The 23,808-nt window shown below is 40.0% G+C and overlaps 2 protein-coding genes across 5 annotated transcripts in view; both read right to left on the reverse strand.

Annotated features, from left to right (window-relative positions):
* Positions 1 to 758: 758 nt before the first annotated feature.
* LOC104594341 (C2H2 type zinc finger transcription factor family) lies at positions 759 to 3,267 on the reverse strand. Its single transcript, XM_088896508.1, has 2 exons — positions 2,861 to 3,267; positions 759 to 2,715 (listed from the first exon to the last, which is right to left on the reverse strand). Exon 2 carries the CDS (start codon positions 2,690 to 2,692, stop codon positions 920 to 922), a length of 1,773 nt encoding a protein of 590 aa, XP_088752634.1. The 5' UTR covers positions 2,693 to 2,715; positions 2,861 to 3,267; the 3' UTR covers positions 759 to 919.
* Positions 3,268 to 8,925: 5,658 nt separating this feature from the next.
* Positions 8,926 to 23,808, reverse strand: part of WIP2 (WPP domain interacting protein 2) — a 32,125-nt gene continuing 17,242 nt past the window's right edge. For all 4 annotated transcript variants that reach the window (XM_010254592.3, XM_010254593.3, XM_010254591.3 and 1 more), the window contains exon 3: positions 8,926 to 9,823. In XM_010254592.3, coding sequence (XP_010252894.1) covers positions 9,111 to 9,823 — 713 coding nt within the window. In that variant the 3' untranslated portion in view covers positions 8,926 to 9,110. The remainder of the gene's footprint in view (positions 9,824 to 23,808) is intronic.

The following is a 23,808-nucleotide window of genomic DNA, read 5'->3' on the forward strand; positions in this document are numbered from 1 at the left end:
ATCTGTAGCTCAGAGGCTTTGTTATAATCTTATATCAGAAATAACAAGGGTAGTAGTGGGTCATCCATCAGCGTTGGAGTAGAATTTCTGCCCAGTATACATAATTCAAGTGGAGCTCCATGGATCTCGTAACCGCATGATATCACAGCTGTACATTGTGAACATTTACGGTATTTACAAATCATGGAGAGATGTTCCCATTTCCCAATCTACAACTGTAGTGTCCTGTGGGTAAAATTTTGTGGATAGGAGATTTGGATTCTTCTTTTTATATATATATATATATATATATATATATATATATTTTAAAGGGCTACAGAACGGGGTAGTTTATCGCCCAACTTATAACCCCCAATCCAGGTGCAGGCAGGATTGGATTGGATCCCAAATCTCCCCTACAACCAGCAGTAGACCTTCCGATTCATTCAAGTGTGAGAAGATGTGGGTCTTGGCGCAATGGTCAGATAAAATGATAAATTGTTCCATTGGGACCTAAGTGATTAGGGTGAGGATGCCCAGATATAATTCAAGTGTGAGGATGGATGCCCAATATTTGAATAGTTGATGGGGTATGGAGTGGGTTGGAGGATTCACAGCCCAGAAGAGTTAGATTAGATTTGGTGAAGGACAAGATCAATTAAGTCGAGCATGTTACTTATTTTCTATGAATCATCATTTTCAATTTCATGGATATGCCATAAAAAAAAAAGGGGGGGGGGGTTGAGTTGAGAATGAAATCTGAACAGCAAACGAGTGCATAAGAAAATAAATACATAAAACATCAGTAAGTACGTAGTAACACCTCTATATAATGCAATAATAAACAAAAAAGAATGAAGTTGTATCTACACAAAAATGAATATTTTAGAATAGACTATTTATATATCTAAATAGAAAGCAAGTATGTGACAAATTAAGTTCATCTCTTTCCCCAATCACACGAGTGATCATTTAGAAAATTTCCATCATAGACCGACTCGGGAATCTCTTCATCCTCAACCACTGGCAGCTCATTGAGGTCAAAGTCGAACATCTTACGACCCATCTTCTTATTGTCTTGTTCCGGTGATGCCACCGAGCTGCTGCTGCAAGGAGCTGCAACGGCTGGGCTTATCCAGTGGCACCTTTTATGCCCTCCAAGAGCCTGACCTGTTGCAAACTTCTTGTTGCATATCTTACACTGATGCATGGTTATCACCGTCGACCTTGACTCCTCCACCTCAGTCATCTCAGGTGGTGTTGGTGGTGGTGAGCTGTCGACTTGAGTCTGACTCAAGGCAGCCCCAAGTAATTGCTGCTCTTCCTCGGCCGCCGAGGCATCTGCTGCAAATTCAGAGTAGTCTTCGGTGTCTGCAACGAGCAGAAACTTGTTGCCTTTGTTGTGGCTTGATCTGTGGCCACCCAGAGCTTGGTGAGTAGAGAAGGATTTATTGCAGGTGGTGCACTTGTACCTGCTGCCACAATATACCACTGGCATCGGACTGACACTCTGAACAGTTTCCAAGTCCTTAAGCTTTATTGTCTTCATCTTCTTCTTCTTATGCTTATGCCTGTGGGCTCCTGATATGTGAGTGAACTGGTGTTTCTCCTCCTCCTCCTCTTCATCCTCACAGTTGTCGTTTGATTCTTCCCCAAACCCATCTCTATATTCCCAACTGGAGTTCACGCTCAACGAGTCAGGACCAACACCATTCTCGGGCTCGTCCTTTCTGCGCATGGGTAGTCCTCTTTCATTAAGTTTCAGCTTCTTAGATAACAAATCTCTCTCTTCCAGCTGCGGTTCTTCTTTAATTTGCTGCTTTAAGGTCTTTAAACTCAAATTTTTAGTAACACGGTTCCCATCTTCTGTCTTGACCTTCTTCTTTGACGAAGAATCTCTATCTAGAGCCTCGATTATTCCATGGCCGCTTTGCTTGTTGGATAGGGCTAAGAGATCATAAGCAGCATCGGATAGGGGAGGATCGATGCTTCTAGTCTGAACCAGACTTTTCCGGCCTCTCTTTGCAGTCAGGGACCAGCTCCGAAGAGACTGTGCAAGATCAAGAGTTAAATATTCGGTTTCAGTAGTTGTGATGGTAGTAGTAGCAGCAGAATCTATCTGATCGTCCACCTTTGGAGGAGCCACGGCATCGGACACCGTCGACGACGAGCTGTTCTTGATTGTCGCTGATGGGGGAGGACGAATTCCTCTCCATTCTCTGTCAGGGTGGCATCTCATGTGACCAAACAAGGATTTCATGGAGGGGAAGCTCTTCCCACAAAGCAAACAGGTTGTACTGTTAGAGTTGACGTTTGATCGATGGAGGAGCTGATGATCCTTGAGCTGCTTGGAGTTGTGGAGGTTCTTTGTGACAGGACCAACACCAAAACCACCGTCCTGCTCCTGAGCATGAACTCTCATATGACCTCCCAAAGCTCGTCCCGAGCTGAAAGATTTGTTGCAGACCTTACAAACTCGCTTTTCCTTTACTGAGCTCTGATCGTGGTCGCTTTCCTCTCCGCTGTATTGGTTGCTGGTTCCAACTTTTAGCTTGATCCGTAGGCCGGATTTCTTGGTTAGTTCTTCAGAATCCTCAAAACCCGATTTCTCCATTGATGATGAGCCTGGCCCTGATGATTCTTCTTGCTCTTGGAGCAATACGCGTTGGTTCCGAATCCGATTCCAGCTCTTATGATTATTTTCATCATCCATCTCAGGAAGCGAAGAACAAGAAACTGTGAACACAAAATAGAATGGTTTCAATGAGAAGATATATAACAGCTAATTTGAAGGTTTCCCGATCTATGCCGATCAAAAGAGAGCATGAGCTGACACGATCTCAGAACGAAAAACCAGTTACAACATCAAACTATCCAATACCCAGTTGAAAATTCAGCTCCACTGATCGATGCAGAGAAGAGAACCAAAGGAAGAAAACCAAAAACCCTTTTAAAGATTAAAGAATAATAAACACCAAAAAGACTGAAACCCAGTCGAGAAAACTCCCCCACGAGAACCCAATTAAGCAAAAGCTCACATCACGACCTTGAAACTTCTTCCCTTAATCAGAAGATTGACTACCACGTTCTTCGTCCTTTCCTTTTCCTTTCTCAACTCTACTTTCTATTTTACCTTTTCTTTCTTGAAATTTAATTTAATTGGGTAATTTAATTATCTCTGGCTCTGATAATAACCAACCTAAGCAAAAGAATGAGAGAAATTCCGAATTTTCTGAAAATTTGACACTTTAATTTTGGATATACATTAAAAGTCTATAACCGCGAATCTCTCTGTGTGAATGCCCATTAAAGAGGTAAGCATTTAATGAAATCTGTGACCCCCAAAAGGAGAAAATTTCACAAAAACTGAAACCCTTCAGTTTTCAAATCCATGTTTATCTTCACCATTTATTAAATTAATTAATTAAATGTTATTACTTCACCACTCACTCACCTCATAAACCATAATCCCTTCCACTTCTCCCACACCCACACCCTCACCCTCACCCTCACCCTCACCCACACGGTTTCCTCATCTTCTATGTTTTTACGATTGTACCCTTTGTCGGTACAGCAAAGCAAAGGGAAGTCAGGTCAGAAAAAGGAAATAAGGGTCGGTTCCACGGGAAAAGGATACAAAGAAACGTATCTGTTAAGATTCCAATTGAGTTGTGGTGAGTAGTGAGTTTAAATGCAGCCTTTTTTTTTTTTCTCTGAGATTTTGTCCTTTGGCTGTGGACTCGAAGAAATTCATTTTGTCTGTCTTCCGTTATGATCCTGACCGTCCATTTGATGGAAAGATGACGACCTGGGCAATCCATATCCATACCATTGATGTGGAATATTGAAGAACTGTGGGCCATTCGGGGGTTTTAATATTTCGTGATTCAAGTTAATCCGTTTGATTTTGATAGGGTGATGCAACCATCGGCGAATAACATTGTATTATTATTGTTGATATTCCCGGTGTGTGGTTGGATGAATATGGTCAGTGGTGAATACAGATGACACCAAATACACCATCATTTATTTCACTGTCAAAGTAGACCTTTTGGGGATTAAAAAGCTTACTTAAGATACAAGGCAACTTTACATACATGCAGTAATAGTACTGTTTCCATTCCCCAACTTTATTTTATTTTTCTTTTTTGTCAGGTGGACGTGAGCTGAAATGGCTGAACTGAATGACCTGTTCACATCTGCTGCCAATAATCACTACCAACACTATCCCAACAAATCATAGCGACGTCTTCACGCTCGCTGAGATATGCATGTGGGGTGCTGATGTGATCTCCTCTCTATAAATGACATGAATTACAAGAGAGATATTCTCCACTGGCTGCAACGAATTGTTGGGACAGTATTTGGGAGCTTGTATTGGTAGTGGGTTCCTATAATTCTGCTTTTTCTTTTAATAAATAAGTTGGGAAGGAGGAATATTTTTTAGGTAATAAAGTTATTAAGGAGGTTGTGTAGAAAAATAAAAGGTTATAAAAGAGGTTATGAGATCCTTGATGGCTGGAGCTGTAATGGGGTTAGTTAATAAGTGGAGTATTAATGTATCCAACACTTTATAAAAGAGAAGCAATAAGTTATTCAGTTCAGTTACTTCAGCCGCTATCAAACAACCTCGATTCTTTCTTTTATTTTATTTTTTATTTTTTTCTCTATCAAGGTTCTAAATACCTATAAGTCCGATATGCCAATAAGGGTGTATCGGGATTTGAGAAGTATCGGTCCTTTTTTTTTTATTTTTTATTTTTTTCAAAACTGGTTCAGGGGGGGCCGATTTAAAACTCCTCCATCTCTTGAACCGGTTAGAACCCCGATACATTCTCTGTAAGGGCGTAATAGAATGCTCCCAATAGGATTACGTATCAGCCGATATGTGTTGATACTTTAGACCTTAGGTAGGAATGTGGAAAGAGTTTATAGGTAGGAGATCCGAACCCATAATGCATGGATAGGGTCTGATTATATCAACATCTGATTCGGATTCCAATTTGAAATCTGAAACGTTGGACTTGGATTTATCCTGAGTTAATCCTCATCCATCTTATTATTATGTTTAAAATAGAAAAAAATTAAAAAAAAATTACTTTTAACTTATATATAGTATATAAATATAAAATATTAAATTTATTAATTATAAAGTTCATATAGTTACATATAATATCAACACACAAACATAATTATACTACAAATTCTAACATCTAAATGTAGGGTAGTTGATTTGAAAGCCAAATCAGACTCAGACTTTAAAAATCCTCTGACAACCCCTAATCATAACCAATCAACAGGTATCAAAACTAAAAGTGGTAAGCAATTAGGTGGAATTTATCAAAATTCAGAGAGTCCGCAACTGTTTTGAGTCAAACATCGCCATGAATGGTTGACACTTATTATGAGTTTATTTTCCATTTAATACTGGTTTATTGTTGTTATTACTGGGTGCTGGGTGTGAAAGAGCCAAGAGGGATTTGCGGAAAAAAGAGAATTGAAATTAATGAAGGGATTCAACGTTGAATTGGGCGTTTTACATGGAACTGAACTGTGGTATGTGTGGGGACAGGGAAGCAGTGGCACTGCCTGGTTGCTTGCTTGGTTTACACATACTCTTCACAATTTAGACTGGAACCAATTGGGTTGAGAAAATAGTGTGCTTTCTTCTTAAACTAAAACTGGGTTGGTCAAGTCTACGTAACATTTTCACAGGTAATACAATTTTACTCTGGTGAGTCATTAGAATCAAATCAACCAACCAACCACACTGAAATGAATTTTGGGTTACTACACTCTCAGTCTTTGGTGTTTGAAAGATTAACAGATCAGTAAGAGGACTCACAAACCCATGAACAAAGATTTATTGTTTAGACTTTAACACACTGTGTAATATTAAAAGGCATTAACTATTTAGGTTTTGGTGGAAATTCAAAAAGCTTTTAGCACACACAAAACCATAAATGAACATGGATTTATAGTTTAGACTTTAACACATACACACACACAAAACCATAAATTAAATGGAGAAATTTCATCAAAAAGCTTTTTGGTGGAATGAGTCTCATAATAGGAAAAATATGAAGTGGGATTCTTGGAATAAACTTTGTACTCCCAAGACAGAAGGAGGGTTAGCATTTAAAGACTTAAAACTTTATGGGTCCAAGTTATGCAAATTAAAGTAAGTATCTCTCAAATAATGAAAGAATTCCAGGAAGGTTTCTAGGTCAGCTTCTCCTCTTTGGAGGAATGGAGGGCACGTCCTCCCATCTTTGGGAGTCCAAATTCATTCTCAATCCAATCTTAGGATTTGGGATTTTGCTTCGATTCAAATGCAGGATTTTTTTTTTTTTTCTCTAATTGGGCCTCCTCCTTTCTGAAAATGAGGATACCCAAGTTCGTGATTTGATTTCTCCTTCATTGGGGTCTTGGCATGTCCAGAAATTGACAAGGATATTTCTCCAACCTGAGCTGTCTTATATTTTGGAAACACATATATTCAATGGGGGCTTTGATAAATTCATAAGGAAAAGGGCTAATAATGGCAAATTTTCTATTAAGAAATTCAGTGTGTCCCAGTGGAAAGAAAGAAATGTCTCCTTGCACCCTAGCATGTTAAGCTGGATTAGGAAAATATGAAAATTAAAGATCCCACCCAGATTTAAGCTGCTGTAACGGCTGTTCGAACGGGCATTGCACCGAGCAAAGCCAAACTCAATTTTGATATCAAAAGACCAATGTGTAAATTTCCATCAGTTTCTTGAGATTATTGTGCAAAAGAGTGGTGACCCACAAACGTTATTAAATATTATTTCATGGATTGCAGTTGCACGGTATTTCATATGGCAGGTGAAAGATGAAAGGATCTTCAAGGGGACTGAGAAAAAGGCAAACTGGGTTTTGGGTTGTGGTCATTGGTCAGGAGCTTAATGAAGTTGAACAGAGAGTGGTTTTCAAGGGTATTTCTTTTGCAACGGCCCAAGGATGGAATCCTATATCTGTAGTGATTTTCTCAAACTCAGATATAGTGGTTAAGGCTCTTCAAAAGAGTGAAACTTTATTACCCTGGAAATTTGCTAGAAATATAGCTAGGATTTTGTCTTTAGTTAAGAATTTCAATTTTGTAAAATTTGTATATAATCTAGGTAGTTGAGTAAAGCTAGTTGCTCATGTTTTGACGCAACAAGCTAAAACTTTTAGTGAGGTTTGTTACTGGTGGTATAAGTCATCGGTCTGGCTAGAACCTTGTATTTGTAATTTCTTGCTTAGTTAATGTGTATTTTAATTATCAAAAATAAAAATAAAAGCAATTGAGGTTGAAGTCGTTAAGACAAAAGAGAGAGTTAAAAGAGATTTAGCCCATGTTTGGGAGTGCTTGTTGGGAGTTGGAACCACACCAACAAACCCTAATTTGCATTTAGGAAATAAGCCTGAATAAGCATTCATTCAAGAAACCCAAATTTTGAACTTATTTTTTAAGTATTTATTTCCTTTTGGCTATGTTGGCCCACCACATCATGAAATTAACTATACTACCCTTATTTGGAACAAGTGATTTTTTATCAAACACTGATAAATGCTTGAATAAGCACTTATTTATAAAATACGCACTCTCAACGGGACCCACTTAGCTTTCCCTTCTTTTTGACTTAACATAATATATATATATATATATTTTAATTCACACCTTTAGCAAACTGCCAACTACACGCTTGGTCGTGAACTCGTATCTTCTGGGCGACCCACCAATGAGAGGACACACCAACAATTGAAATAAAATATCAGTTCACATGACGTTCAGAATTTTATTTTCAACTGCTAGCGTGTTCCTGTTTCATTGGGAGGTCGCGTGGAGATTCTGCGAGTTCCCTCCTCACCTTGGAGCTTGGAATGTCATACATGCATATATACACTAAAAAGACAAATTGGGGTGCCCTTTTCTTCAAGATCAACTTTGAGGAGTAAGGACAACCCCACCCATCTCCTCCGTCTTCCACTCCAATTAATAATTATTTATATGGAGTATTTGCACTGCATTTGGAATTTGACTGAAAATGTTTAAAGGAGTTGCTGAGATAAACATCTTTGGAAGTTGGAAGTTGAGACGCAAAGAAAGCAGGAGATGATCAACTCCAAGTCTCCAATATCCAAATGCCAAATGGACGTTGGGATTCAGCTCTTCTTTCTGCATACACAAGTAGAAGAATAGAACAGAATAGAATTACAGAACCCTCCTTTTATCCTAATCAGATGAGATCAGGAAATGGACCCACCGACCCAAACACCATTCACGTCGGAAAATATATATTTGGTTCCTTCCGTGTTACATGACATGCATCCTACCGTAATCATTTTCCTTTAAGGCTAGGGTTAAGGCTGTGTTTGGTTTGAAGGAAAAGGTAGGGAAAGACAGGGAAGCCTAATATAAGATTTGTAAAGGTTTTCCTACCTTTTCCTTTCCCTGCATTTTCCTTCAAACCAAACATAGGCCTAAAGGTTTAGGAACTTAGGCCTTTAAGGCTCAGTTTGGAAGGAGTACAAATACATATAAAATAATACAAAAATGTAAGGTTTTGCACTGTACATATTTGCATTTTGTACTTCTATACCTGTATTTACACTGTATATATTTGTATTTATACTCTTCCCAAACTGAGCCTTGGGGTTTAGATCTAAAAATCAGGAGGTGGTAGGAGGCAAGTATTGCCCATACACGCCATGCTATAATTTCTCTTGCCAATTTGCTCAGAGTCAGATGGATGTTAATGTTATCAACAGACTCAGACTCAGAGCAAGTAAGCATTCCTTCAGTTTCAGCCCCATAGTACTATCTCTTCACATATTCCTTGTAATATAACAACCCAACAAATGAGAAATCAACTAATCATTTCTCGCTCTCCTCGTCTTGGCCAATAGAAACTGTACTATCTAATATGGCATTCATAATGAGGAAGAACCGGGAAAACAATGAGCTATAAATGACAAGAGGATAAAAACATCACAACAACATGAAAATTCCGTGTGTAAATCTCTAGTAAAAAAATAGCACAGAGTTTATGAGAGTTCTACGACCTGATTTGTTGTCAGATGATGACGAATACCACAAACCATTGGCATTCCTCTTCTTAGACTTAGGTAGGTACAAACCCACCATAATGTGGGAATAGCCGCAAGAGGAAAAGCCCAAATGCTGTAAACAGCAATATCAACTGCACCAAAACGCACAAAGTAAAATTCCATACCCTGTTCTGCATCTTTAACACCTCTTCGGTCCTTACCAACTCCTCACAACAAGTCTCCAACTCCTCTGCCTGTCTCTTCAGTACTACAGCCTTGCTTTCTGCATCTCTTAGTTTGTGCAGTATCTCGGCTTGCTCCTCTGCCAGGGATTTTTGTTCTTCAAGGAGTGTGATGTGCTCCTCTGTGTCAACTATCAACTTCTGGGTTGTTGTGCTTACAGCTAGGTACTCAACTTCAGCTTCTATTTTCTGCTTGAACAGATTCTCAAGCTCGATCTCCAAGTCTCTCCTCCTCCTTGACCCTTCCCTGGGTGACTCACTTCTACTTAAAATTGCTTCTAGTTCAATAACCCTACATTCCTTAGCCTTGATAGTGGCCATTGCCTCCTCGAGTTCTCTCTCCTGAATATGCACTTTTTGTTTTAATTTAGTTAACTGGGTTTCCAGAGGCAAACTGCTGTCTTCCATACATAACTTCCCAGCTGAATCAGGTTCATTTATTTTTGAATCAGCATAACCACACTCCATAGGCATATTATGAACAATAACAGGGACATCAGGCACTGAAACAGATACCAGCCCAATCTCTCCAAATTTTTTAAGTTCTGCAAAAGGACACAGGTCTCTCACACATTGTGTAGCAAAAATAACACAATTTTATAGTTAAAAGATTTCTTCTTTGATCATTAAGAATAACCAAACAGATGTATTTTAACAAGAAAAGCAGACAGCATATGAAAGAAAATCCCTCTTTTGAAAGGATATCAAAATAATGAAACAATGAAAACACGCAGCTCAGCAGCTGACCAAAGTCCAGAACCAAAGATTCAAAATATTTTATATATGAAAGTATGATAAGACGATTATTCTTGTAGGCAGCTCTTATTTGCTAAATACAAGGCAGAGCTACATCATGTGTCAACAAGATACTGACATGCCAGTTACTACTTACTAGGTTTAGGGCTAAAAAAGCCCAACCCAAGGTCTACAGGTTGGGAAGCAAGTAAAGCAGGCTGGGTCAAGTTTAGGGCCAGAAAGCTAGAGGATGAACCCCTAAAATATCAGGTTGGGCTAGGTTTGACCTCAATCTGAACCGACCCTGCCAGAGTTGCATCCCTAGGCCCAGCACACAGCCCAAGAATCCCAGCCAACCATAGTTGTTGCTAAAAGGCTTGAAAATCCAACATAACCTGAACAAAAGAAAACTTTTAACTGGTCAAACAGAAATTGGAATAGAGATTGCGGCTCTTCATGGAAAGTGGCTTTGGAGATTTCTATGAAGGAAGCAGCCCATTGGAGGAAAGTTATCGCAGCAAAAGATACTGAAGTGAATCCTATTATGTCTGAGCTTCTAGATCTGTTTGTGACATGACAATGGATCATAGTTGTCAAGGTGACGCCTAGGCTACAAGGCGCCCTTTGAGGCTCACCTCGCCTAATCGCTAAACAGTTTTGTACTATGTATTATAAAATACCTTTTTATTCTTTATTTTTTGACATTATATTATAAAATAGGCACTATTAAACTAAAATATTCATTTTGTATGTTTATATACTAATTTCTTTTTATTATTTTCTTATTTGTTAGGGTTTAATCAATATAAACATTACTACTACTACTACTACACATTTCCTAATCAACACATTTTTTTTCTTCTTTTCCTATAGCAAAAACAATGTTTTAAAACCAGGATGTGTGATGCGAGGCGTTCCACTACCTAGAGGCGTGAAGCGTAGTTCAGAACACAAGAGGCGTAAGCCTCCCAAACACAAGGAGGCGTAAGCCTCCTTAAGAGGAGGGGGGTTAGGAGGAGGATGAAGAGGAAGGGGGGATCTCATTTTTTTCTTTATTTTTAATAAAAATATTTTATATTAAGAAGAATAAAGATGCATAACATTAGTTAATTGTTAACAATGGAAGACTGGATAATTTCTATTAAATTCCTTTCAAGATCAGCATATCTGGAACCTTTGAAATGATCAGAGGAAAGAAGCCAGGAAAAGGTGCCCATGAAAATTCTCTCTCTAATGGCTTCCACCCTCGCAAACTTGTTAAAAAAATTCTCCTGTTTCATTCATCCTAGATACACCACATAACAGCATGAGTTGAGGCTCTCCAAAATATTTTACCTCTAGAACCCAAATTGCAAGGCCACTGATTAAAAAAATTTGCAACCTTTGTTGGTTCGGCTGGTTTAGTGTTTATGTTAGTCATATTTGTGTCTTAAGTCCTTAGTTATTGGGCCTAAACTTGTTTTAATGTTTTATTTGTCTAGGTGTCCCATCACTAATCAGGGGCATTCCAGTCCATTCATGTAACATTATTTTGTAAACATCTATATAAGATTGTAGGGCCGGCTGAAGTGAGTAAGCCGCCATTCTCAAATCTTCTTCTCTTCTTCTTCGGCTGCTATGTTCCAGCAAACATGGTATCAGAGCACTAATCCGTCTGTCTGGTTACAGCTGCCACTTTTTTGCTCTTCTCTATTCTTTTTTTCCTCTCTCTCTCCAATCTTGGCCGCTGTGAAGAAACCCTAGGGCTGACCATAGAACACAGCAAGGTCTGTATCTAGGGTTTACCTTGGTTGTAGGGCCCAAGGGGAGTTTGTTCCAGAAACCGATGCCCTAGTAGACACCTTGCAGCAGGTAGTAGCCATTCGGCTGCTAAGAGAGATCTGTGTGGAACACATCTAGGTGGAAGGACTGACTTCGACAGTCCTAGTACAGATCGTAAGGGTGATCACAGTCTACGACAGCAGAAGTCAAAGCCCAGCCTAGTCCAGAAGAGTTCAGCACAGTACAGAGGTGGATTGTTCTTGGTTTCAGACCTGTTACGAGGGGTTCTCAGCCTTGTAACAGCCTCGGTAAGTCTGAAATAGTACTGAGTTTTCAATTGTAATCACTGTAAGAGGAAGGAGATGTCTTCAATATCGGGAGAAGTGTCTTCTAGGGATAATAGAACTGGTGGGAGGTTTCCTAATCTGGAAAATCCAAATCTGCACAACTTGCAGATCACCAGTGTATTGTTGGATGAATATAACTTCAGAGAATGGTTTGTTTCAGCCATGCTCTTCATTACTTCCCGGGAACATACGGGTTATTTAGATGGATAGAAGAAGGAACCTGAAGTGGGTAGTGTGGAGTATACAGTATGGCGTAAGGAAAATGCTATTGTTATGTCCTGGCTGCTTGCTTCGATGACTCCAAGAGTGGCCAGGACTGTTCAACACTTTCCCACTGCTGCTAAGATCTGGGAGAAAGTATCTAAAACTTATGGACAGAGAAAGAACAATGCCAGAATTTATAGGCTAAACCAAGACATTGCTGCATTGAGACAAGGAGATATGACAATTGCAACGTATTTTGCAACCCTAGAAGGATTATGGGAAGAACTTGATCATCATCTTATTCTCGATTGAGAGAATGCAAAAGACAGGGAAAGGCATGATAAACAAATTGAAGAGGGTAGAGCCTTTAAGTTCTTGGCTGGTTTAGACCCAACGTATGAGAGCATAAGGTCTCAAATTTTGGGAAGGGATGAAATGCCAGATTTACACCATGTCTATTATCTAGTAAGGAATGAAGAGGTTAGGAGGAAAGAGATGCAAGTTGACACTAAAATACAGCCAGTTGAACAGCCAGTTGAACATTCAGCCCTGATTTCTTCAAACCAAAAAGGGAGCAAGCATTCAGACAAGAGGCATCTTAAGTGCTCTCATTGTGGAGGTGAAAGGCATGTAAAAGAGACTTGTTGGGTTCTTTATCCTCATCTGAAACCAGCTGTGTTAAGGAAAGACAAGAAGCCCAAGAAGAATCAAACAGCAAGTGGGAACCTTGTTACTAGTCACAGTGGTGATAGCTCGAAGAACACATCTACAGTTGCATCTTCTCCCATGGGATAGACTGCTAATTCCTCCACATCCGGGTCTTTGGGTTTCACTGCTGATGAGGTAGAGGTCCTTAGACGGGCCTTAACCCGTCTAAGGACTAATTCCCTTGCTTCCACCTCTCTTGCCAGATCAGGTATTGTCTCTGCTTATAGTGCAACTAGTTCTATAGACTCTACTTCTTGGATTATTGATTCTGGTGCAACTGACCACATGACACACATGTCCTCTTTATTTTCTTCTTACCAATTGATGTCTGGCCAAGATAAGATGAGAGTTGCTGATGGTTCTCTCTCCACCATCTCTGGGAAGGGGGGGGGGGGGGGGGGGGGTTGACCTAAGCAAGGACCTCTCTTAAATCTGTTTTACATGTTCCCAATCTTACTTCCTATCTCTTATCTGTTTCGAAACTTACCAAGAATTTAAACTGTAGCATAACTTTCTTTCCTACTCATTGTGTCTTTCAGGACAGATTGACGAAGAGAACAATTGGGAGCGGTCATGAGTGTGGAGGTCTAATATTTTGATGCAGACATCAGTTCGGCCTTACTATCAACTACTGCTACTAGTCAGAATAATGAGGAGTCAATAGCTAGGTTACACTTGTGGCATGCTAGGCTAGGTCATTTACCTTTTTCATCATTGCAAGGGCTATTTCCTGAATTATTCAAGGGTATTTCAAGTCAAAGTTTAGTTTGTGAAGTGTGTTAGTTGTCAAAACAATGTAGAACTCTTTATCCAATTTCTAGTAATGAAATTCAAGCTCCTTTTGATTTGGTCAATTCTGATGTTTGGGGCCCTTCACCTCTTGTTTCTGTAGATGGCTTTCGTTACTTTATCAGTTTTATTGATCACTACTCACGATGCACATGGATTTACTTGTTAAAGGGATGTAATGAAGTGCCCCGGATAACCATGGCATTTTGTAAAATGATTGAAACTCAGTTTGACAAGAAGATTAAGCAATTCCGTTCAGACAATGCTGCTGAATATTTTGAAAGATCCTTGAACCTGTTAATGGTGGATGCTAGCATGCTACACCAGTCATCTTGTGCTAGTACCCCTCAACGGAATGGGGTTGCTGAGTGCAAAAATAGACACTTATTGGAGACCGCTCGAGCTTTACTATTTCAGCAGAAGGTTCCCAAGCACTATTGGTCTCAAGCAGTCCTTACCGCATCATATCTGATAAATCGGATGCCATCCAAGGTGTTGGGTATGAAAACTCCTTTCTCTGCCCTTTGTCTTAATCTTCCAGACTTTCCTCTTCCACCTAGAGTCTTTGGTTGTGTATGTTTTATACATGTAAAGGATCCAAAGAAGACCAAGTTGGATCCTAGGGCTACGAAAGGAATCTTTCTAAGGTACTCTCCTACACAGAAGGGTTACAAATGTTATGATCCCATCACCAAGAAGAAATACGTCACAAAAGACGTGGTATTTTTTGAGTCTCAATCCTATTTTCATTCTTCCCAGAATCCTCTTCAGGGGGAGACTAGTGGGATGGAAGAGGATTCTTCTTCCCCCTCCTTTTTGTGCCACTTTCGGCCTCAGGCCTTCCATCTTCTCCTCCTGATCCTCCTAGTTGTAGCATCCCGAGTGAACCTAGTGAGGCTCCCATTGCACCTGTTACCACTCTTGATGACCAGTAGGCAACAAAAAGATATAAGAATCACCTACAACAGAAGGAAAAAGGACCCTCTAACTCATGGCAGCAATCAATCGGACTCGGATCAATCTGTCTCAGCAACTCCAGGTAATCTTATCACTCATACTTCTGATTTGGATCTCCCTATTGCTCTTTGCAAATCTACCCGTTCTTGTACTATCCGACACCCCATTGTTGAATTTGTTTCTTACTCACGTTTATCTCCTCGTTATTATTCCTTTGTGTCTGCTCTCTCCTCCATGCATGTCCTTACTAGGTACTCAGAGGCAGTGTCTGACCCAAGATGGAGAGAGGCTATGAATGAAGAAATGAAAGCCTTAATGAAAGCAAGGACTTGGGAATTAGTGGATCTACCAGAAGGGAAGTAAGCAGTCTCCTCGGGCTTAGTTTGAGAAGCTTTGTGGGGCCATGAAGAGAGTGGGATACACTCAAAGTGGTGTAGATCATACCTTGTTCATAAGGAAATGGAATAGCAGACTTACGGCACTCATCGTCTATGTGGATGATATGGTGATTACAGGGGATGATCTGGAAGAGATAAAAAGATTAAAGGAGTTCTTGGCTTCTGAGTTTGAGATCAAAGACTTGGACCATCTAAGATACTTCCTTGGAATTGAAGTTGCTAGGTCACAAGAGGGCATCTATATATGTCAACGGAAGTATGTTCTTGATCTTCTAGAGGAGACAAGTATGATGGGGTGTAGACCAACAGATACTCCAATAGAGCAGAACCATGGTCTACAGGAATCAGTAGGAGAGGACTACCTTGATAAAGAGAGATACCAAAAACTGGTAGGGAAGTTGATATATCTGTCTCTCACTCGACCAGATATTGCTTATGCTGTACATGTCAGCCAATTCATGCACTCTCCAAAGATTTCTCATATGAGAGCAGCGGAAAGGATTCTTAGGTATTTGAAGACTTGCCCAGGAAAAGGAATTCTGTTCAAAAAAACACAATAAAATTGAAATTGAAGCGTATACTTATGCAGATTGGGTTGGTTCTGTTGGAGACAGAAAGTCTACTTCTAGGTATTGCACGTTTGTTGGAGAGAATCTGGTTACATGGCGAAGTAAAAAGCAGAATGTGATTGCTAGATCAAGTGAGGCTGAATATCGAGCTATGGCTCATGGTGTTGTTGAACTACTGTGGCTTAGGACCCTTCTTGGTGAGCTCGGGATAAAGGTCGAGTGTCCTCTCAGGCTGTACTGTGACAACAAGGCTAACATCAACATTGCAAATAACCCAGTGCAACATGATAGGACGAAGCACATTGACATTGACCGACACTTCGTTAGAGAAAGAATAGTCTCAGGAGAACTCTGCATTCCTTATACTCCTTCCAAGATGCAGATTGCAGATGTGCTAACAAAAGGACTAGCTTCAACAAAATTCTTAGACTTACTTGGCAAGCTAAATATTACTGACATCCATGCTTAGCTTGAGGGGGAGTGTTGGTTCGGCTGGTTTAGTGTTTATGTTAGTTATATTTGTGTCTTAAGTCCTTAGTTATTGGGCCTAAACTTGTTTTAATGTTTTATTTGTCTAGGTGTCCCATCACTAATCAGGGGCATTCCAGTCCATTTATGTAACATTATTTTGTAAACATCTATATAAGATTGTAGGGCCGGCTGAAGTGAGTAAGATGCCATTCTCAAATCTTCTTCTCTTCTTCTTCTTCGGCTGTTGTGTTCCAGCAAACAACCTTATTGGGAGGAACCCAATAGAAACTAGAGCCAAACACCAAATCAAGGAAGAATTGCCATAGAGAACGAGCCACCTCACAATTAATTAGCAAGCGACTAGCTGATTAGCCATCCTTCATGCACATAACACAGATGTGAGGAGAAAGACAATGGCATCCTAATCTTTTTCTTTGCATCAAATCACAAGTGTTAATGCGCTCCCAAACCGCCTCCCAAATAAAGAACGAAATTTTAGGGGGCACCACACGAGGCCAAATTCTGTTGACCAAGATGGTAGGAGGGGTTCCCGAAGTAAGGTGGATGAAAAAGGACTTGGTGGAAAATATGCCATTGGGAGATAAAGACCAAATACGTTTGTCAAGGAGGAGATTAGAGAGAAAAACTTCACTCAAGGAGAGAAGGGAGGAAACTCCTTGGGCTTCAAAATCAGTTAAAGCTCTATGAAAGTTGAAATTATAGGACAAACCTTGATTACCTCTTATGAGAACATCAGAAACTAAGGGTCCGTTTGGTTTGCAGTCAGAATCGGAATCGGAATTGGAATCGAAATCCTTCGGAATCGGAATCGGAATGGTCCATTCCCATAATCTGTTTGGTTCAGACAGGAATGGGAATGGGAATTAAAATCAGCAGGAATGGGATTTCATTCCCGAGGGGCAGGGAATGGCCATTCCCTCGAATGGGGGAATGCCATTCCAACAAGAATGGGAATGGGATTCCAATTCTGCCCAACCAAACAATTGGAATCGGAATAGCCCATTCCGATTCTAATTCCAGACCCCTATTCCCGTGAACCAAACGGGGCCTAAGATTTCCTTGTCCAAAGCTAGACTAAAGAGGTTAGGATAGGTGATGCAGAAGATGAAGAGTCAATTGGAATTTTATGTATTTCTGTATTTTTGGACAGTAGGGGTATTTTTTTGTCATTTTTGCAATTTTCTGTGGGGTCCAATGATAGGGTTTAATTTGTCTAGTTATAGTTTGTTTATGTTTAAAATTTCAGAGTCATTGCATAAATAGGATTAGAGTTATTGAGTCTTCTTTGAAATGAAATAGGATATGACAACTTAGTTTGAGTCCTACTAGGATTATTGAGTCTAACAGTTTGACTCCTAGGGTTATTATGATTTTAGAGTCTATGTAGAGGAGATGGGCCGAATGGCCCATAGACTGTCATTTCATGTTATGTTATGTTTCTCTCTGTTGTGGGTCTTATTCTGGGCCCATACTCTGTAATGTTCTGTTTTTTGTATTTTCCTGCCCACTCAAGGGCGCCTCTCTATAATTTGTCAAGGATTAACTTATTAATAAGATGTTTAGAGTGTTAGAGAGTGGTTATGTTCGAACCTCTTACTCTCTAACACTCATTGCCGCCAGCTCTCTCTTCTCTTCCTCTCTTGTTTGTTTATTTTCTGGTTTGCATCTAATCTCAAACAGTTCCATACATCAAGTGGACTGTTTATTTTCTGGTTTTCAACTTTGTCCTTTTTATGGTTCCTCTCAGGAAGGACATTGTCAACAGGGGGAGAGTCTGTCACAAGTTTTTGCTCTTCCTCTTCCTGTCCCAGTTGAGTCTCTTGACAAACCTGTATCCTCACCAAATGAATCAAAGGAGGATCAGCCACTTCATTCCTCTTGTCCTAGTGCCCCTATTTCTTTACCTCCTCGTCCTACCCATAATCCCAAAGTGTATCAAAGGCAAAGATCCAGGAATGAGCAAGTGGTTTCCCTTACAACAGATGAGGCTCATACATTCCCAATCGCAGATGAGATAACAGGTACTGCTTCAACTCCCTTGGAATCATCCTTCCCAGATCTTGATGTCCCCATTGCTGTTAGGAAAGAAAAGCGGAAGTGTACTGCACACTGCATTTCCAAACACCTTTCTTATGACCTACTTTCCCCTTTATACTGTGCCTACCTCTCTTCAGTTGCTTCTAACCCCATTCCTAGGTTTGTATCAGAAACTCTTGGGATTCCAGAATGGAGAGATGCCATGCAGACTGAAATGGATGCTCTACATGAAAATGGTACTTGGGAGGTGGTGGATTTGCCTGAAGGGAAGGATCCAGTTGGGTGCAAGTGGGTTTTTACCATTAAATACAGGCCTGATAGGACTATTGAGAGGTACAAGGCCAGACTTGTTGCAAAAGGCTACACACAAACATATGGGATTGACTACCTGGAGACTTTTGCCCCTGTTGCTAAGATGACATATGTGAGGGTTCTTTTATCTCTAGAGCTCACTTTGATTGGCCTCTCTATCAGTTAGATGTAAAGAATGCATTTCTGAATGGTGACTTACATGAGGAGGTCTACATGTGTCTTCCTCCAGGAATGTATGGGAAAGATATGCAAGGAAAAGTATGTAAACTAAAGAAATCTCTTTATGGCCTCAAACAATCTCCTAGAGCCTGGTTGAGAGATTTAGAGCTGCACTTGTTAAATTCGGCTATGTTCAGACACAGTCAAATCATACTCTTTTTGTGAAGAAAAGTGGATCTCTAGCAGTGTATCTCATTGTGTATGTTGATGACATTATAGTGACCGGTGATGATGCCTCAAGCATTCTAGCCCTTAAGTCTTTCCTCCGTACAGAATTTGAGATTAAGGATCTGGGGGAGTTGAGATACTTCCTTGGCATAGAAGTTGCCAGATCCAGGGATGGGATTCTTATTTCCCAGAGGAAATATGTCATTGATTTGTTGTCTGAAACTGGAAAAATGGGTGCAAGACATCTGCAACTCCTATTGATATGAGTCACAAACTTTCAGCTTCGGATGGAACTTTGTTGGAAGACAAAGGGGTCTTTCAGAGACTTCTTGGGAAGCTTCTGTACATGTGCATGACTAGGACAGATATTACGTATGCTGTCAATTGCATTAGCCAGTTCATGCATGCTCCTAGAAATACCCATATGGCAGCAGCATAACGGATTTTGTGCTATCTGAAAGGCTCTCCAGGAAAAGGAATTCTATTTACCAAGCATGGTCATCTGAAACTTGAAGCCAATACTGATGTTGATTGGGCTGGAAATATTGATGATAGAAGATCTACTTCAGGGTATTGCAGTCTGGTGGCTGGTAATGTTGTCTCTTGGAGGAGTAAGAAACAATCAGTTGTGGCTCGATCCTCCGCAGAAGCAGAATATAGAGCCATGGCACATGGAGTCTCGGAATTGTTGTGGCTAAGGTCCTTAATGGAAGAACTTGGGATTGATCATGACAAACCCATGATGTTGTATTGTGAGAATCAGGCTGCCATCAACATTGCTCACAACCCGGTACAACATGATAGAACCAAACATATTGAGGTTGATAGACACTTTATTCGAGAAAGAGTCTCCTCCGGTGAAGTATGTCTTCCATTCATTACTTCTGAAGGACAATTGGCAGATTTCCTCACCAAGGGCATTTCCAAGGCAAGGCTTCAACATGACACTGGCAAGCTGGGCATGATTAACATCTATGCTCAGCTTGAGGGGGAGCGTAGAGGAGATGGGCCGAATGACCCAAAGACTGTCATTTCATGTTATGTTATGCTTCTCTCTGTTGTGGGCCTTATTCTAGGCCCATACTCTGTAATGTTTTGTTTTTTGTATTTTCCTGCCCACTCAAGGGCCTCTCTGTAATTTGTCAAAGATTAACTTATTAATAAGATGTTTAGAGTGTTAGAGAGTGGTTATGTTCGAACCTCTTACTCTCTAACACTCATTGCCGCCAGCTCTCTCTTCTCTTCCTCTCTTGTTTGTTTATTTTCTGGTTTGCATCTAATCTCAAACAGTTCCATACATCAAGTGGACTGTTTTTCAACTGTCTATAAATATGTATGGACGTTTTACACAAAGGCAATGAATTATATTGAGTTTTCTTTAGCTTATGGTAACTATGGTGAGTGATTCCCATGCTCTGGAGTGATTCTAGGCACCCTGTGAGTGATTCCAGGTGTTCTCTCTCCTTTCTCTCCCTATTTCTCTCTTATTCCTTCAAGAAGACATTACAGCCATCAACAACTATAAAATTCTGATCCAAGAAGACCATTCAACATTCTCTAAGGACTAGAACTGAGCTGGTCCTACATCAATAGGTAACAGAGAGAAGTTGGGGACCCCATCAGTGTTTTACAAGCGCAAAGCGCAAAAAAAAGAGCAAGGGCCAATTTGCGCCTGAGACACAAGGCACAAGGCGAGTTTAAGAAAGGTGCAAAATTACAAAAAAAAAAAAAAGAAGCTAAAAAAACAAAAAAATAGTCAAAAAATTTAAAAAAAATGCAAAAGTTTTAAAATATATTAAACATAATGTTAATAAAAATATAAACTTAAATTTTAAAATAAATGATTTAAAAACCTATTATTTAAAATTAAAATACATAAACATAACATGTAAAGTGTATTCAAATGAAAATTTAAAAATAAAAGCAAACATATAAAGCATTTTCAAGCATGTAAAACCCACAATCTCTTTTTTTCTCCTTAATTGCATTGCTTCAAGTAGTTAATGTGATGTAAAACATACTGCATTCTTGATTCTATGAGTCGCCTTTGTAGCACGCCCCTCGAGGCAAGCCCGGACAAGTCTATGTTAGGGTATGAAATTCTTATTTCTCACATAAAAAATAATGATTTTACAACTTTTATTGCCTTTATTGTGCCTCAGCCCAGTCGTTAGACTCAAAAAAAAAAAGCAAAAAGCGCAAATTTTAAAAAGGCGCAAACTGGGCTGAGGCGCAAGGCGCATCAAGCACACCAGGTACACGTCTTTTGAAAGAGGTGCACCTAGGATCTGGGCGAGGCGCATACCCCAAAATGTGCCTCGCCTGTGCACCTAGAGGCGCGCCTTTTAAATCACTGGACCCCACCAAGTACCAATCCAAAATCTGATACAATTACCAGCTCCAATTCTGAGTCTAAATAAGGGGGAGAAGAAAGGAAGCACTTGCATAATACCTTTCCAAAGGTTGGCAAAGGAATATTTGTTTGTCACAATGTTGCTGCCCCACATGTTATTGTTCCTTACAATATTTACTTCTTATTACAGAAGTCCAGAGACTATCTTGTTCCAAGGGGAAGCGCCATAACCATTTCCCAAGAAGAGCAACATTTCTTTCTTCCAAATGCCCAAGACCCAATCCTCCATCCTTCTTCGGTTTGCAAACTATCTCCCAGCCAAAGGAAGCCATGCTGCAAATTTTTCTAGAAGAGGTCTCACTTTGTCTGGCATTTTAAAAATGGAAAGGAAATAGATTGGCAGGCTGGATAGGGAAGGCTTGATAAGAATAAGTCTTCCCCCTTTCGGGAGGTAATTTATTTTCCAAGAATCCAACTTTTTCTCACATTTTTCAATCACCAGAGCCCAAAAGGCATTTCCCCCCAAAGGAAGGCCGAGATAATTTATAGGCCACTTCTCAACCTTACATCCAAGTATTTCTTTAAAGGTGATCAACTTATCTTGGGGGACATGAATGCCTACGATACTGCTCTTAGCTAAATTGGCTCTTAAACCCATCACAGCCTCAAAGCATTTGAAAATTTTCTTCAAATTTCTGAAGTAGTTAACCTCACCTTCTAGGAAAAAAGTTATGTCATCATTTAAGGAGAAAGTCCAGTAAATCTGCTACTGCCTCTTTAATTTCCCAGCACTCCTGATAAAAAATCAAGGAAAAACCATCAGGGCCAGGGGCCTTATCTTCATCAAGACTAAACACTGCCTCTTTAATTTCCTCTTCCCTAAATTCTCTCAAGCCAAGATTTCTTATCTTCTGAGATCTTAGAGCCATTCCATTCTGATAACAAAGGTCTCCAACTTCTGTCAAACAAATACAGCTTCTCAAAGAAGTCAACTATTTCTTCCTTGATAATAAGGGGAACCTCTGTCTCACAATTATCCATCATCAACTTAGAAATGAAATTCTTCCTATTCCTGCCATTAGCAAAGCTATGAAAGAATCGAGTGTTACAGTCTCCTTCTCTTAGCCAGTTCACCCTAGATCTGTGTCTCCAGTACACCTCCCTCCACACTAGTTGTTCTAGGGCAGCTTGAGTCTCATTTCTTTTAATCAAATCCTCCCTCTCTAAATGACCATCAGTCTATTTGACATCCAGAAGATCTGCTAACAACTTATCTTTTTCTTCTGAGGTTGCTTTAAAGTTCAGCTTATTCCACTCCTTCAGCTTCCTTTTGATGTATTTAAGCTTTTGACCAAACTTAAAAGTTAAAACCTGCCCAACCTTCAGGATTACATTCATCTCACCATCTGGCCACTTCATCCTTAAAATTAGGGTAAAAAATCCAATACTTCTTGTAATCTAAAGTGCTATACTCGAAGTAGCAAGGAAGAAAAGAGAATGACAGAAAAGAAGAGAATGTCGAACTGTCCTAGCCAGTCGACCAGTTCTTTATTTATAGATGAATATAGTACAAGGTACAAGAAATTACTGGGATGCCCCTGATTAGTGATGGGACACCCAGATGACTTAAACATTAAACAGGATTAGGCCCATTAACACAAGCCCAGTTACAAGATAAGTTAAACATAAGAATGGGCTAATAAGAACTCTTATCAGCCGAACATAACTCTAATATTCTAACACTCCCCCTCAAGCTAAGCATAGATATCAATCATGTTTAGCTTGCCAAGTATGTCCCTGAACTTCGTTGATGCCAGCCCTTTAGTTAATACATCTGCAATCTGCATCTCTGATGGAGTATAAGGCACACAGAGTTCTCCTGAAATAATTCTCTCTCTGACAAAGTGTCGATCAATTTCAATATGTTTTGTCCTGTCATGCTGCACAGGATTGTTGGCAATGTTGATAGCAGCTTTATTATCACAATACAGCTTGAGAGGACCCTCTGTCTTGATACCAAGCTCATTAAGGAGAGTCCTGAGCCATAAGAGTTCAGCAACCCCGTGTGCCATAGCTCGGTATTCTGCTTCTGCACTTGATCTAGCCACAACATTCTGCTTCTTACTACGCCATGTGACTAGGTTTCCTCCCAAGAATGTACAGTAACCTGAGGTTGATTTTCTGTCTCCAACAGACCCAGCCCAATCAGCATCAGTGTAGGCTTCAATTTCAAGTCTGCTGTTTTTTCTGAATAAAATTCCTTTCCCTGGGCAAGTCTTCAAGTATCTGAGGATTCTTTCCACTGCTTTCATATGAGGGGTCTTTGGTGAGTGCATGAATTGACTGACAACATGCACTGCATAGGCAATGTCTGGCCGAGTAAGGGATAAGTATATCAGTTTTCCTACCAACTTTTGGTACCTTTCCTTATCACAGTATTCCTCACCCATTGATTCTTGTAATCCATGGCTTGGTTCTATT

The sequence above is a fragment of the Nelumbo nucifera genome, chromosome 1 (assembly GCF_055504915.1).
Source record: "Nelumbo nucifera cultivar China Antique chromosome 1, China Antique-T2T, whole genome shotgun sequence".
NCBI classification, from domain to species: domain Eukaryota; kingdom Viridiplantae; phylum Streptophyta; class Magnoliopsida; order Proteales; family Nelumbonaceae; genus Nelumbo; species Nelumbo nucifera.

Coding starts and splice junctions, on each gene's coding strand:
- LOC104594341 (XM_088896508.1), bottom strand. CDS start 2,692: ATGGATGATGAAAATAATCATAAGAGCTGGAATCGGATTCGGAACCAA.